The sequence below is a fragment of the Erinaceus europaeus genome, chromosome 1, assembly GCF_950295315.1.
Source record: "Erinaceus europaeus chromosome 1, mEriEur2.1, whole genome shotgun sequence".
Lineage (NCBI taxonomy): Eukaryota > Metazoa > Chordata > Mammalia > Eulipotyphla > Erinaceidae > Erinaceus > Erinaceus europaeus.
The window spans coordinates 81,286,378-81,302,819 of NC_080162.1; the positions used below are offsets into that span (position 1 = coordinate 81,286,378).

At 47.4% G+C, this 16,442-nt stretch overlaps 1 protein-coding gene across 1 annotated transcript in view; it reads right to left on the reverse strand.

The window, feature by feature from the left end:
* Positions 1-1,410: 1,410 nt before the first annotated feature.
* Positions 1,411-16,442, reverse strand: part of TGM2 (transglutaminase 2) — a 48,719-nt gene continuing 33,687 nt past the window's right edge. Inside the window, exons 9-13 of the mRNA XM_016187505.2 lie at positions 13,690-13,932; positions 9,698-9,970; positions 4,871-5,031; positions 3,794-3,930; positions 1,411-2,620 (exon numbers count right to left, since the gene is read on the reverse strand). Of these exons, the coding sequence (XP_016042991.1) occupies positions 2,470-2,620; positions 3,794-3,930; positions 4,871-5,031; positions 9,698-9,970; positions 13,690-13,932 (965 nt within the window). The 3' untranslated portion in view covers positions 1,411-2,469. The remainder of the gene's footprint in view (positions 2,621-3,793; positions 3,931-4,870; positions 5,032-9,697; positions 9,971-13,689; positions 13,933-16,442) is intronic.

Below are 16,442 nucleotides of genomic sequence, written 5' to 3' on the forward strand. Positions count from 1 at the left end.
TAGTTATTATTGTTGTAGTTATTGGTGTCGTCGTTGTTAGATAGGACACAGAGAAATGGAGAGAGAAGGGGAAGACAGAGAGGGGGAGAGAAAGATACCTGCAGACCTGCTTTACCACTTGTGAAACGACTCCCCTGCAGGTGGGGGGCTGGGGGCTGGAACCTGGATCCTTACGGCAGTCCTTGTGCTTTGCACCATATGTGCTTAACTCGCTGCACTACTGCCTGACTCCCGAAGACCATTTTTTTTTTATTATGGTGTTGGAGCATCATTCATGTGTGATATTACTGACACTGAGTCAAACTGCTCACTCTTTATTTCAGAGAAGGGAGAGAGAGATACATCATAATACTGCTGTAAGAAAGCGGCACCGCAACACTACTGTCCATGGACCATCCTCCAGTGTCATGGTTCTTTATGGGAGTTAAGATGAAATGTATAGGGGCTGGGTGGTGGCTCACCTGGTTGAGTGCGCATGTTATAGTGTACAAGGACCTCAGTTCGAGTCCCCAGCCCCCACCTGCATGGGAAAAGCTTCATGAGTGGTAAAGCAGTGCTACAGGTGTCTCTCTCTCTCTCTCTCTCTCTTTCTCTCCCCCCCCATCATCTCAGTTTCTGGCTGTCTCTATCCAATAAGCAAATAAATTTAAAAAAATTTAAAAAAGATGAAATGTATAAATTTACCAATTCAGTGTTTACTTTTAAATTTATTTATCTATTTACTTTAGATACAGACAGAAATTATTTGAGAGGGAAGGGAGGGGGGAGAGAGAGAGAGAGAGAGAGAGACTTGCAGTACTACTTCACTGCTCATGAAGCTTCCTTCCTGCAAGTGGGGACCGATGGCTTGAACCTGGGTCCCTTCACACTGTAATGTGTGTGAGCAACCCAGTGTGCCACCACCTGGCCCAATTCAGCACTCATTAGTGGCTATTTAAGAAACATTTAGCCCTTTGAGGATTTCAGATATACTAGGGAAAGGGACAGATATATTGGTATAGAACCAAAATGCTTCGTGACAAGTGTCTGAGTTGGTCCATGTCCCAAGGCCCTGAAGGCCTGAGCAGGAATCTGAAGGCTCCACAGAGGAGATGACTTTTATGGTAAATAACATAGGCTGAGTAGTAGCTTGAAAGGCATATAAGGAAGAGAAAGGGCACCCTAGCTCACAGAACTATACCCACAAAAGCTAAAGTATTAATTAGTAAGTGTATGGAGTGTCTGGAGGCATCCAGAAAGTTTGATGTGACCTAAACATGGTTTGTTTAAGAAAGGACCTAGAGAAGAATCTGGACTTGGACCAGAATGTAGTTGGTCCCAATGTGAGTGAGCTCAACACCAACACCCCCCAACTCCAGCCCTAAAAAAAAAAAAAAAAAAAAAAAAAAAGTAAAGAGAACTAGACCAAACTTTGTCTGCATGTGAAAAATAAACTCTTTTATTTCTGTGCTTGCTCCTTGTGGCTCAAAAGCATACCTACTGCCTGCAATCAAAAAGCCTTTATAGAACCATAGAGAAATGATGTTGTGCTTATAGAGAACATAGACATGTGGCTCATTTTATGATTTTTTTCTGTGCAAAGCAGAAAGTCTTAAGTGCACCAGCATGGCTGTCCCCTGAGCCCTCTCTGGGGTCCTGGGCACTCTGGATGCTGTGACCTCACCCAGGACAGATAATTCCCTCCCATTCCCTCTGTCAGCCTGAGGGGAGTCCAGTCAGAGAGATAAAGAGAGAGAGAGAGAGAGAGAGACATCAGAGGTGATAAATTCATGGGCTTGCTCAGGGCCAAGTGCTCTGCCAGGATGGGTGGCTGAGGTGCCTAGCTTACTGGTGAGTGGCCATCTCGGGCAGCTGAGGCTTTGGGGAACCTCATTGTGGTGGGCAGGATGGTTTTGGGCACAGTGGGAAGCTCAGAAACACCCTGGGAGCAGGGCTGGCTGTGATAGGCAGGGATCTCCAGTGCAGAGCTCCAGTCCCCTCTCTCCTCAGCTACTGACAACTGGGTCTTTGCTGATCAGGTCCCAGATGACCCCTCTGACATTCTCTCATCAATAGAGTCAGAAGGTCCTAACTGGTCTCCACACCTTGTCCTCTCTTAGCCTTGCAAATCCCCACAACCCCACTGCTGGACCCAGGGACGGGGCGGAGGACACACCCTAGGAGTAGAATTCCTTGATTCGACCAACGTGCACAGTTGCACCAATTTCTGATTCGGTGGCATGTGGGCTGGAAAGGGAGGTGAGAGTTCTTACTCTGGAGGCACAGAACAGTCCTTACAGGGAAGCAGGATGAGGCATCAGGTTCAGGGGGACAAGATGGGCAGGATTAACATTCTATTCCAAAAAGCCCTCATAGGCAGCCCACCCTTGCCCTGGGGATTTGGGGCCCAAGAAGGGGCAGATTTCGCTGGTGAGTTTGGGAGAAAGATTGAGGTTGCTGGCCAGGGCGGGGCGGGGCACAGAGGGACCCTTAAGGAGGGCCGACGATCACGTTCCGGAAGCCCTTTACAGACTTCAGCTTGTCGCTCTCAAAGTTGACCACCAACTTGTGGCGGCCCACCTGGCTGGGGAGCAGGTTCACCTTGACCTTCACCTCCTCGCCTGCCTCCACGGGGTCTGGGCTGTGGATAGAGTGAATAAGAGAGGGTGAGGAGAGGGGGCCTAGCTTCCCCCCAACACACACACACCCACATGCTGGAAGAAGCCAGGATGACAGGTGACTGCTGAGGACATAGAACAGGGTCCCTGGGCCAGGTCAGCTGAATGCCAGTGACAATAAGTGATCCTTACTGTTCTCTGAGCACTGAAGCCACCTGGTATAATAATCAGGTGGTCACACCTGTGATACTGCACTTCAATTATGTGCTCTGTGTTCTTGACTTCGGAGAAAGTGCATGGTAGGGCCAGCCAGTGGTGAACCCTTGTTCAACACACACATTACTATGTGTGAGGGCCTTGGTTCTCGCTGCACTAGTGGTGAAGTAGTGTTGCAGATGTCTCTCTATTTCTCCTTTCCCACTAGATTTCTCTCTCTCTCTCTCTCTCTCTGTCTCTTTCTCTCTCTTTTCTTTCTTTCATCAGAGCACTGCTCAGCTCTGGCTTATGGAGGTGCAAGGGATTGAACCTAGGGCTTTGGAGCCTCAGGCATGGGAGTTTTTGCATAACCATTATGCTATCTACTCCCACTCCCTATAGATTTCTCTTTGTCTATATAATAAAAATAAAGTGCACTGCAACAACAAAACAGAGGTACATGTAGGAGCCAGCACACCCTGTTAAGTGCATATATCACCATGCACAAGGACCCAGGGTTTGAGTCCCAGCTCCACACCTGCAGAGGAGACACTTTATGATCTGTGAAGCAGTTCTACAGGTACTTATCTTTCTCTCTTCTCTCTACTCTCTCCCCAGTCAATTTCTCTCTGTCCTACTGAAAACAAAATAGAAAGGAAAAAAAATAAATAAACGGCCACCAGGAGCGGTGGATTTGTAGTGCTATCACTGAACCACATTGATAATGCTGGTGGGAAAAAACGGTGTATCTCTTTCTCTCCCTCTCCCTCTCCCTCTCCCTCTCTGTAGACAAATATGTGAGGATACATGTCCATGTGAGTGTAGACATCAAGAAGTAGACACCTGTGTTTCTTGAGGGGACTCTGGGGGTTGTGAATATGGAGAAACAGGGGTGAGGGGAGTGAGAGGAGGGGCTGTGAGCTGGGGTTGGAGGCTTCAGGCAACCCCCATTAGCACTGTCCCCCAGGTTCCCAGGCCTGGATGGCATGACCTGCACTTACATGGCCACAGCCTTCTGCTCGTCCATCAGGCCAGCCCCCTCCACAGTGAAGATGCAGCCGGACAGCGCCGTGGCCAGTGGGTTCTGCAGAGACACCTCAGCCACCAGCTTGCGGTTCTGCTTGGGTTCTCCCAGGATCTGGAAGAGGGCAGGGGGCAGGCATCAGGGACAGCACTGAGGAAGGGGTTCCCTAAGGGCAGGGAGTGTCTTGGTTGGGCCAGCTCTGCATCTGCTGCACTGTGGTCCCAGGGCCGCTGAGGAGATCCATTCCCGGCTCTGCCACCATGACTCCCTGCCTCTGTATCTCAGTCTCCACTTCTCAAGAACACAGATAATAACACCAGCCCGGGTCTCTTTCACACAGTGGCCTCAGTTTGTTAACTCATGTGACATGTGGGAGTTTGCAAGAATTCCTACACTCCACAGGAAGCACAGAGAAAACACACAGTACAGTGCAAGGGTTCAACACCAACTGGCACTTTTTATCCCCATCAACACCATCACAGCAATACGTTTGGTGAAGCCACTACCCCAGAACCCCAAAGGCAGCTGTTACAAACACGTGGTAAACAGCAGAGAGTCTTTCCCTCTCTCCTTGGAGCTCACATACCCTCATCAGTTAGTCCCCATGAGCTTTCCTTCCCATGAAGAAAACAGGGCTCAGAGAGAGTGGTAACATCCTCAGGGCCACACCGTGAGGAGAGGACATAGATGACTAACTCCCAGTTTAAGCCCTTTCCACTCAGACTCTAGAGCTAAGAGGGGATTTTAAGCATCCAATGTCCTCCTCAGATCTTGTGGGGCCTTGTAACCTGAGCAGTTGGTCTATGTCCTTAGCGCTTCTGCCCCTCTGTGGCTCTCCAGGAAGGTCAGGGTGTGCAGAGCCAGCTTTTGGAGGCTAGTTTTTAAGAGCTCATTACTCTGAGCTCCTGAAATTCTATACCCTGGCACTGTGGGATTCTGGGATTCATTTCTGGAAGCTACTGGTCCCCAGTTTTTTCAGCTGCACCATGCTCTGGCCTGCAAGGAAGCAGCTGAGCATCCCTGTCCCATGCCCTGGCCTGCTGTCACCCCTTACCCGGATCTTGATTTCTGGGTTCTCCAGATAGATGTCCCTCTCTGCCAGCAGGTAGTTGTTGGTGGCTGGCTCGAGCAGGAGGCCCCGCACCTTGATGAGGTTCGACTCTGTCAAACAGTCTCCGTACTTCTCATAGAGGATATGAAGGGGGATGCTCTGCTCTGCAGGGGACAAGGAGGCTGAGTCATGACACCCCAAACCCCTGAGACCCTGAGGAGCAGACAGGAAGGGACAGAACTCACAAGGCTGGGCTTAGACACCTGCAAAACATCCCAGGCCTGTCCTCCACCTGCCCTGGCTCCTGTATTCCCAGAAACAGGGAGGGCAGGCAGCACAGCCTATGGACACAGTGGTGGGGCTTCACAGGCACAGGTTCTAGTCCTGCCTCTGACCTGTGCTGACTGGTGGTGCTGGGTAAGTTATGCATCCCACCCTGCTTTTTCCCACTCAGTCCTAGAGAAGCTGGGGAAATCCCTTCTGTCCCTTGAGTCTCTTTTCCTGTCCCTGCAAAGATCTCCACCACAGACCAGTAGGTCCCAGACTCTGACTATTCACTTGACGTGTGTGTGTGTGTGTGTGTGTGTGTGTGTCTGTGTGTCTGTGTGTGTATGTGTTTCTGGGGCTGTGAACGCACTACTCCAGGCCTACTTTTTCAGATAGATAGACAGAAACAGGCAGAGAAAGAGAGAGGGAGAGACACCACAATGCAAAAAATTCCCCCAGAGCCATAGTACTTCCATGTGATGCTGGGACTTCAGAGGAGTTGCCTTCCCCACTTAAGCTATTTCTCTGGCCCCTCACTCCTGCTCCACCCCATCTGTGACTATTTTCATTAATGGCTTGGTGTCTACATGACTCTACCACTCCTGGAAGTCATTTTTCTCTCTCTCTTCATGTTTAATTTTTTAACTAAAAATTATTATTTTTTATTTATTGGATAGAGACACCCTGAAATCAAGAGGATAGGGATCTTAGAGACGGGGGAGACAGACACCTGCCACACTGCTTCACCACTCACAGAGTTTTCCCCCTGCAGGTGGGGAGTGGGGGCTCAAACCTGGGTCCTTGCACATTGTAATGTGTGCTCAACCTGGTGTGCTATCACCTGGCCCCCTCTTTATGTTTCTTTTGTTACAGGGTGACAGAAAGACCTAGAGAGGGGTAGAGAGAGAGACAGAGAGAAAGAGAGAAAACTGTAACCTACTCCACCACAAGTGAAGCTTCCCCACGCCCCTGCAGGTGGGGATAGGGGGCTTGAACCTGGGCCCTCAAGAATGGCAATCTGTGCTCTCTACCAGGCACACCACCACCTTGCCCCACTGTAATCTTTTTTTTTGAAATAAACTTCATCAACAACATAAGCATAAAGTATTATTTAAATAAATAAATGAAACAAACACAACCAAACATTCAATTCCAGCTAAATATTCTTATCTGTTGTGAGCTCTGTATTTATTTATTTATTTTTTATTGTTGTTGATGTCATCGTTTTTTTTTTTTTTCATTGTTGTTGGAGCTCTGTATTTAAAATAAAAACGAACAAACAGGGAGTCGGGTGGTAGCGCAGTGGGTTAAGCACACATGGCGCAAAGTGCGAGGACTGGCATAAGGATCCCGGTTCGAGTCCCTGGCTCCCCACCTGCAGGGGAGTCGCTTCACAAGTGGTGAAGCAGGTCTGCAGGTGTCTATCTTTCTCTCCCCCTCTCTGTATCCCCCTCCTCTCTCCATTTCTTTCTGTGCTATCCAAAAAACAAAAACAAAACAAAAAAAACAACCCTGGAAGATTCATGAGCTTTAGGGCTTCTGAGAACAGTAAGGATCTGCTGGGATGTTTCCTCAAGGTCACTGACAGGACAGTGAGGGACCAGCAAACAAAGCCTTACATCAAGGCCAGGGGTCCAGGCCCAGCCATGCACACTGGGGTCTGTCTGCACCCCTCTCTGAAAACACTGCTCCAGTGAGCCAGCCCTCTGGCCTTCTCTGCCCAGACTGGGCCTGTCCCAGCTTCTGGGCAGATGACTTAGTGCTGGGGGAGAAACCTAAGCCTTTTGCCAAAAGGAGAATGAGCAGTGAAAGTTCCAGGATTAGCCTGGTGGAACAGAGTGGAAACTATGCCCTGCTCCATGGGAAAGAAGAGAACTGTCCTCTTAGAGGCTTGGAGGATGTACTTCTGTTGACTTTTCTGGGAGGCTGAGGACAGGGTGGGGCTGGACCACTGAAAACCTCTGTCCCTCGGCCAGACACCATGCCTTGGCATTGGGCCCAGGTGCTGGTTGAGGGAAGGAGAGACTATTTCTTCAATTATGTACTCTGCCCTGAGCATGACCCCTGATGCCATTTGGCAGCATCTCCAGGGACCCACATGGAGGGGGTGAGGGTGGAGGGAGAGTGGGTAGGGCAGAGAGGACAGCAGGTCAAGGCGGAAGGGTGGAGGCAACTGGATTCTGCTCACTGTCCCAAGCCTGATTTCCTGCTCATGTGGAACACATGGAATTCTAGATCTTATCACCAAAGAATAATAAGCATGCAAAGTGTGAGGTCTTTGTGTGAAGAATCTGTTGCCTTGGGGGCCCCATTAAAGTATCCTGAATCAACTCCACTGCCCAGACTGTAACACACTGGCTTCTGACCTTCTTTCCCATCCCCTGCAGGCTGTCTCTCCTGGGTCTCTGAAGCAGGAGAGATCCTCTATGCTGTAAACACCTTAGGCTGGAGCCTGGGGAATGGCGGTGGGGGGGGGGGGGATGGATGGGGCAGGAACCAGCAGGTGGCGCTATCTGTACCACCAAACCCAGGGCTTACCACACAAGACAAGTGCCCTCAGAAACCGAGGATGTGGGGAGGCGGGGCTCCAAGACACATGGTGGGGTTCTGTGTCTTGGAGCCCCGTCTCCCCATATTCCTGCCCCAGCAGGGAAAGAGAGAGAGACAGGCTTGGAGTGTGGATCAACCTGCCAACGCCCATGTTCAACAGGGAAGCAATTACAGAAGCCAGACCTTCCACCTTCTGCATCCCACAATGATCCTGGGTCCATACTCCCAGAGGGATAAAGAATAGGTGGAATTGTACCCCTCATACCCTATGGTACTGTCAGTGTTTCCATTTTATAAATAAAATAATAAAAATAATAAATAAAGTAAAACTTGGGTGACAAAAGAGAGAGAGAGAGGAGTTGGGTGGTAGCGCAGTGGGTTAAGCGCACATGGACCAGAGTAATGATCCCGGTTCAAGCTCCCACCTGCAGGGGAGTCGCTTCACGGGCGGTGAAGCAGGTCTGCAGGTGTCTATCTTTCTCTCCCCCTCTGTCTTCCCCTCCTCTCTCCATTTCTCTCTGTCCTATCCAACAACAATGACATCAACAACAACAACAACAACAATAACTATAGCAACAATAAAAAAAAGGGCAACAAAAGAGAAAATAAATAATATTAAAAAAAAAAAACAGAAAGAAACTGAGAAACATCACAGCTCACCCAGTGGGGAGGAGGACAAGCCCTAATGGAGCAGCCATAAGACTGGCCTGGCAATGGGAGCAGAGGATAAGCATGCAGAGACACCACCCCACGTCTCTACCATCTCAGTGTGCTGGCATATTGGCTCTAGGTAAAAAGTGCCTGCTTTGTGCACAGCCCCTTCTTGCTGGCCAGTCCTGACTCCAGGATTGTATTTGATTTGGAGAGTGGGGTACTAAGGTACACGGCTTCATGCCCAGGAGCTGTCACTAGTCTCCATGATGGGAGAGTCAGGGTCTGCCTTTATGGCTCCCAGACACCCTACCCCACCCCTCACCCCTAGCCTGAAGGCTCCAAATGCAGAAAATGGAGTTGGGATTCAGGGAGGCAGACGATCAGACTCTGTGCTGTCTCACTAAAGTGGCCTCAGAGCAACTAGTCCTCTCAGGACCACAGGCTTATTTTTAGGGAGGTAGTTAGGCATGGTTATAAGACCCGGCAGAGAAAGAGATCAAGAAAACAACAGTGCTGGTGTCTGACCCAGAAACTGGGATGCAAGAGACTGCGTGTCTAAGGCTAAGTGCTGGGAGCCATCTTAAACCCACTCACCCCAACACATCAGGTACCCAGAGTGAAGACCTGAGGGTGTGAGACCACCCTCAGTGAGTGTGTGAGACCACCAAGACTCTCTCCCCATGAAGAGAAAAAGCCCCTTTCCCTGGCCTGTTGCTGTGAGAGTGACACTATCCAACAGGACAATTCCCGGTCGCATTGGTTAAGTCTAAATGAAGTCAGGATATTAGCTCCACCACTGTGCTTGGAACACCCCAGGTGCTCCAGAGCCTCATGGGATAGGTGACCGACCACCACACCAAACAGCACAGAGAGAGGACATGGCCACGGTCACAGAGAGTGCTGCGGCCAATAGCCTCTCCTCTCTGAAGCCATGGGTGTTTAGAGGAACAGGGAAGGGTCCTCCAGAGGCTGTGGAAAGAGATTGGAGAGGAGGTGGAGCCAGAGGAAGGGAGCTGCTGGGAGAGTGCAACAGAGGGTCTGGGATGGTGGACAAGACAACAGAAGGAGAAAGAGGCCTGAAAGAGCACCATTGCTAATAGTTCCAGTTCAAGCTCAGACCTGTGTGGCCGTGGGGTAATTACTTAAGCTCTCTGTGCTCATTCTTCTTACCTAGAAAGGTGGGGGATGGGTGCTTCAAAAGGATCCACACCCCACTCTTAATATAAGAATGAAATGGGATGCTGTTTGCAGGGTGCTTGGGAAGGGGGCTGCTCTAGATCGAGAATTAAAAAGGCGTCTGTGAGTGACCCACAGGGCCAGTGAGTGGTCAGCAACTGCCCCGGGAACACAAGGCCTTACTTGAGTAGGGCTCCAGGGGCAGGTCAAGGAGCTGCTTGGTGCCACACTCAGGGCCCAACACCCCGTTGTAGCTGACCGTGCGGGCGCAGAGCAGCAGGCGGCAGCTGCGGGCCTCGGCTGTGTCGTTGGTGATGTGGGCAAAAACCTCAAAGTCACTGCCCATGCTCATGCTCTCAGACACACGGATCCTCATGGCCAGCTCCGTCTTCTCTTTCTCCGTGAGCTTGTTCAGGTGGTTGGCCCTCTCGAAGGCTGCCCTCTCCTCTTCGGACCCTGGAGCAGAGACCAACAAGAAGGAAGCTGGATTTATGCAAAGGACACTCAAACACTAATACAAGAGAACAAGTGCACCTCCCATGTTCATAACTGCGTTATTCACAATAGCCAAAGAGTGGGAGCAGCCTAAGCGCCCATTTGATGACTGGAGAAAGAAATTATGGGATATATACTCCATGAATTACTACTCTGCAATCAAAAAAGACTATTTTTGTGTCCTTTGGGACAAAATGAATGGAATTGAAGATTGTTGTGCATAGTGAAATAAGAGATGGTTTCGCTTGTATACAGATTCTACAAAACAAAACAAAACAAATAACCAGAATCAAGTAAACTGTTTCTAAGACTCTGTGAGATCTGTAGAGGTTATCTGTGGGAAATAGGAGGGTTGGAATGCAAATTTTGGTGGTAGGTGTGGTATGGAACTATATACTGTAATCTTACAGTTTTGTAAACCACTTAATCACAAATAAAAAATAAAAATTTAAAAAATTGGGCCCTATTTGGGGTGTCCTGAGATTCCCAAACAGACATGATGGGCCTAGACCTCGAATAAATCCTTCTCTCCATTGTTACTGGTCATCTCTATCAGGAACAACAATATAGACCCATTTGTGGGCCCCCATAGGATCTTGTCCTCAATTTGGATCAACAATGGTAGAGAATGTTTCATCTTCCGAAGGGAGGCTGGACAACATACTCTATGCTATACCTGAGGAAGATGGGTCAATACTGGGGCAGCCTGGAATGTTCCTACTCATGACCACAGAATGTGAGCTCAGATCTACAGGGATGCAGAGGTCACATAGGCTTCTAAGCTGAATATGGGCCCCAGATCACATCAAATCGATGGGGTTTATAGTCAACAATACTTATACACCTCTCCCATATTTGGGAGCTACTCTTTTCTCTGATCCAGCTTTCTGGTCCTTTTTCCAGCCATGACATCATCTCCCCAGACAATAACTTGGATCCACCTGCATATCAGATTTCAGGCTAAAAAAAAATACAAAACAACTAGTATAGCCACAGGCCCTTTGGAATATAACTAAAATATGCCTATTAGCTATCTACAAAATGGAGACCCCCCCCCCAACTCTTCATCTGCACTACTCCAGCCTTTAGGTTCATGATTAGTCAACAACTTGTTTGGTTTTATATGTTAACTCTCTTTTCAGCCATCAGGTTCCAGATGCTAGCATGATGCCGACCAGACTTCCCTGGACAAACAACCCCACCAATGTGTCCTGGAGCTCCACTTCCCCAGAACCCCGCCCCACTAGGGAAAGAGAGAGATAGGCTGGGAGTATGGATACACCTGTCAACGTCCATGTTCAGTGAGGAAGCAATTACAGAAGCCAGACCTTCCACCTTCTCCAACCCACAATGACCTTGGGTCCATACTCCCAGAGGGATAAAGAATAGGAAAGCTATCAGGGGAGGGGATGGGATATGGAAGTCTGGTGGTAGGAATTGTGTGGAGTTGCACCCCTCTTATCCTATGGTTTTGTCAGTGTTTCCTTTTTACAAATAAAATAAAATAAAAAATTTAAAAATTTGAGGGGGAGGCTGGGATGAGGCAGGCTTGGTGACTCTGAACAGTCTTGTAGGATCTTCCTGCTCTACATTTCTCAGCCAGAAGGAACGGATATTTTACTTGCTTCCCATGGGTGAACTCCTACACATTCCTCAAGATTCTTCAAATGACTCCTCCTCCTGGGAACCTCTGACTTCTCTTTCCCCAGGATGAATGAGTTACACTGTCTTCTGGAGTTTCACAGCTGCCAATTTATTGCCTACTATGGCTTTTCTGGTTTTTAAACTCATCAAGGTATTTTCTGTTCATGTGCTTTACCCTCTCAACCTCTTTTAAGAACTAAGACTGTTTTAGCTATCTTGATGCCACCTCCCCCCCCCCCCAATGCCTACAATAGTGCTTGATACACAGCACCCATACAAAGGGGACTGTAAAAAAAAAAAAAACAAACAAACAAAAAAAAAACGAAACAAAGGCTTACCTCCAGGTGTTTGCAAGGGGACTGTTTCTCTCTGAAGTCTCTACTTGGTGAGTTTCCTTTTACTATTCCTCTGTGCTATCTTTACTTTTCCCCTAGCATTACTAGGTACATACATATATATTTTTATTTTATTTTATTTTATTTTCCACCAGGGTTATCATTGGGACTCAGCACATGGATAACAGATCCGCTGCTCCTAACACCTTTTTTTTTTTTGGTGACAAGATAGAGAGAAACTCAGAGGGGAGGGAGAAGTAGAGAGGGGAAGGAGAGTTGTAACACTACTTCACTTGTGAGGCTTCCTCCCTTCAGGTAGGGACTGAGGGCTTTGAACCTGGGTCCCTGTGCATCTTAACACGTGCACTTAACCAGATGCGCCACCTTTGAGCCCCATATAGCTAATTCTTTTATCAAATGGTCAGGTCTACGCTTTCCTAAGGTCAACATTTTTTCCTCCTTTGCACCCATTCCAACTAGAGCATGGATACAATATTATTTGGGTGAGCTGGGATACAGAAGATGATGAGAAAATATCTACTGGGCAGGGGAGGTAGCATAATAGCTATGCAAAAAGATTTTTTAATTATATTTTTATTTGTTATTGAAGAGAGACAGAAATTGAGAAGGGAGTGGAAGATAGGGAGGGAGAGAGACAGAGAGATACCTACAGACCTGTTTCACCACTCGTGAAGCTTTCCCCTCTGCAGGTGGGGGCAAAATACCTGAGGCTCTGAGCTCTCCAGGTTCAATCCTTAGTGCTACCATAATACAGAGCCGAACAGTGCTCTGATAAAAATAAATAAAATAAAATCTATTATATTATATTATATTGAATTGACTGTTGGATGTGTTAAATTCAATCTAAAAAAGTAAATGAGGCTGGGGAGATAGCATAGTGGTTATGCAAAAAGACTTTCACACCTGAGGCATCAAAGGTCTTAGGTTCAATTCCCAGCCCACCGTCAGCCATAGATGAGCAGTGCTCTGGTAAAAAATAAGTTAATGAGGGAGAGCACAAAGTGAAACATGGACTGTACATAGTGTATTGAACCAAAGCAAAGGGCTCTGGGGAGGGAAGGAGAGGGAGGGTAGGAAGAAAACTCTGGGGGCCTATTACATAATGAAATTGTATGCATAGGTCAGTGATTGCACTGTAAAGCATTAACCCCTTCAATAAAAAATAAATTAAAAAATTAAATAATATATAAATGGGGTCCTTCCCCATACTAATTTAACACTAGTAGCAAAAGGATAAAGAAAACCCATCTTTGGGATTGGCTGAGATTCTCTTATTAAGTTTTTCTTGGTTCATTTCTCTTTAATTTAACCCATCCCCATACGCCTTCAAGCTCCCTTCCACAGTAGTGTGGGAAGCCCTGCAAAAATAAACACTATGGTATTCCAGGAACCTTTCTTCCAGGGTCCTCCAGGACTTCCCACCAACCTCACTGGTGAAAATATGCTGCAATAAAAAAAGGGCAGGATTTATTTTAGGAGAAGGGGAGAGAGAGCGAGTGAGCAGACTACTATGCTAGAGCATGGCCTGTGCTCTAGGCCGGAGCCACCTCCCCTGTTCTAAGGAAGTCGTTAGGATGTAAATATGTGTAAATTACAGGTCTTGGTTGCATGCAGGCTGCCAAATAGCTCATGCACACATATTCTCCCACTCTGTGCCTCTCTCTCAAGCAGGGTACTCACCCTCCGGGTACTTGTAGTTGTGGGTGATGTCCTCCCTGTTGTCAGAGCCCACAGCCTTCGTGCTGATGTTCAGCCCCACAACTAGGTAGCGGTTGATGGATTTATGAAGCGACCCGTCGTCCTGCCGGATCCAGTCCACCACATCAGCGTTGACCTCAGCGAAGACAAAGGGGGCGTCATACTTGGGGGTCAGGTCACCCTCTTTGATGGCACAAACGGGAACTGGGCCACAGCAGTAAGTTCCTGGTTGGGGGCAGGAGGAAGGAGAGATGGGTCTGGGTGGTGGGGTGGGGGTGGGGGTGGGGCACCCTTCCCTAAACTCCCACAATTTAACCAGGTGGAGAAAAAAATCTGGAAGTCCTCTAACTCTTTGAATCCATTTCTAGGAAGGCAACAGAGGGTGTGGGGAGGAGTGTTGGCTCATCAGGTAGATCACATGGGTTAACGTGCATGAGGACCCGTGTTCAAGCCCCCAGCTCCCACTTTACAAGCACAAAAGCAGTGTTGTTAATGTCTCCTCTTCCTCTCTCTCTCTCTTTTAAATATTTTTATTTATTATTGAATAGAGACAGAGAAATTGAGAGGGGAGGGGAAGATAGAGAAGAAGAGAGACGGAGAGATATATGCAGCCCTACTTCACCACTTGTGAAGCTTTCCCCCTGTAGGTGGGGACCAGGGGCTTGAACCTGGATCCTCATGCACTGTAATGTGTGCACTTAACCAGGTGTGCCACCTCATGGCCCCTCTTTCTCCCTCTCTATCTCCCTTTCTCCCTCTCTCTCTCCCTCTCTCTCTCTCTCTCTCTCTCTCTCTCTCTCTCTCTCTCTCTCTCTCTCTCTCACACACACACACACACACACACACACACCAAAAAGAAAGGGGAAAAAATGACCACTGGGAACAGAAGAGTCATGCAGGCATTGAGCCCCAGTGATAAATTTGGTGGAAAGAGAGAAAAGAAGGAAGGAGTTCAGAGACTCTGAAATCCAGCTTTTGGGGTTCAAATCCTTAGCTAAGTGATCTTGGCTGATTTTATATGGGGATGATATTGGTTCCAGCCCAATAAGGATTCCCATAGGGCAGGTAAGTGCTACAATGCAAAAAGAGAAGTGTATCCCAAGGCATCTGGAAGAAGCAAAGGACAAGTCTCTGCTGTGCTTACTGCCTGTATTGAGCGATACACTCAGAGTTGGCTGCATCCTAGGGGTTATATATGTTAATGGAGGGACCAGGAATGCTCAGGGGTGTTTATCTCAGTGGGGTTTATAACTGCCTCAAGCTGGTCACAAATTTTAACTGAGTAGCTGTAGTACTTACTGTACATGTATCTGATGGAGCCCAGTAACATTTAATTAAGATTCAAGTCACAGGAAAATATCTGATAGAGAGTTGCTAATGATACAGGAAAAAGCTATAGAGCCAGAACAAAAGCCCACACACCACTGAGGTTTTTGTTTTGTTTTGTTCTCCTCCATCAGAATTTTTATAGGGGCTGTATGATTCCACTGATCCATGTGGACTTTTTTTTTTTTTAAGCTAGAAGGTGAATGATGCTGCAGGAGAAATAAAGACACAAGAGACATCACACACTGCTCCCCTACTCAAAAAGCTTTCGCTTTGTGTGGTTGACTGGGGTGGGGGGGGGGTTCAACCTGGGTACTCAAGTATGATGAAGCATGCACTCTACTGGGTGAGCTATCTCTTAGCCCCCACCTGTGAGGTTTCTAAACTGGGGCCCATGGATGCTGAAGGCATCTGCAAATAGAATTCAGAACTCCCTGTTTCCCCAGAGCCCTACCTCACGAAGGAAAGAGAGAGACAGGCTGGGAGTATGGATCAACCTGTCAATGCCCATGTTCAGAGAGGAAGCAATTACAGAAGCCAGAACTTCCACCTTCTGCATCCCACAATGACCTTGAGTCCATACTCCCAGAGGGTTAAAGAATAGGAAAGCTATCAGGGGAGAAGATGGAATACGGAGTTCTGGTGGTGGGAATTGTGTGGAGTTGTACCCCTCTTAACCTATGGTTTTGTCAGTGTTTCCTTTTTATAAATAAAAATTGAAAGAAAAAAAAGAATTCAGGGCTCCATGAACTTGGAGGGGATAAAATATCACGTCTCTAGCTTCACTAAATTTTGATAGGACATTCCTTGTGAAAATACATAATCTTAGATGCATGTATGACTTGTCATCTCTAAGAAACACTGATATTGACATCTCCCTGTATAGTTATCACAAACAGCTGGAAATATGATTTATGCCCATCTTGACCACTGAACTGCTGAGGTTTTTAAAAGTTTTTATTTGTAAAATAGAAATATTGACAAGACTACAGGACAAGAGGGGTACATTTCTACACAATAAAACTATAGAGTTTATTAACTCTATCAGCAGACTTCATTATATAAAGCGCGTATCATTATACTCTATTTTAATGTTGATAATTTTATTTATTTATTTATTTATTTTAACCAGAGCACTGCTCAGCACTGGTCTAGGGTGGTGCAGGGGATTGAACCTGGGGCTTTGGAGTCTCAGGCATGAGAGTCTTTTTGCATAACCATTAAGCTATCTCCCTCACCTATTACTGTATTTTAATCTAATGTGTTTCTTTTTCTTTGTAACTCCAGGTATTTTATGCTTTACATTTCAAATTTTCATTTTGAGAAAGGGTGCACTTAGCTTCACCAAATTTTGCCTTTGTATTGTCTGTCTCTCACGCACATCCATACAGACCACACATTACCATGAG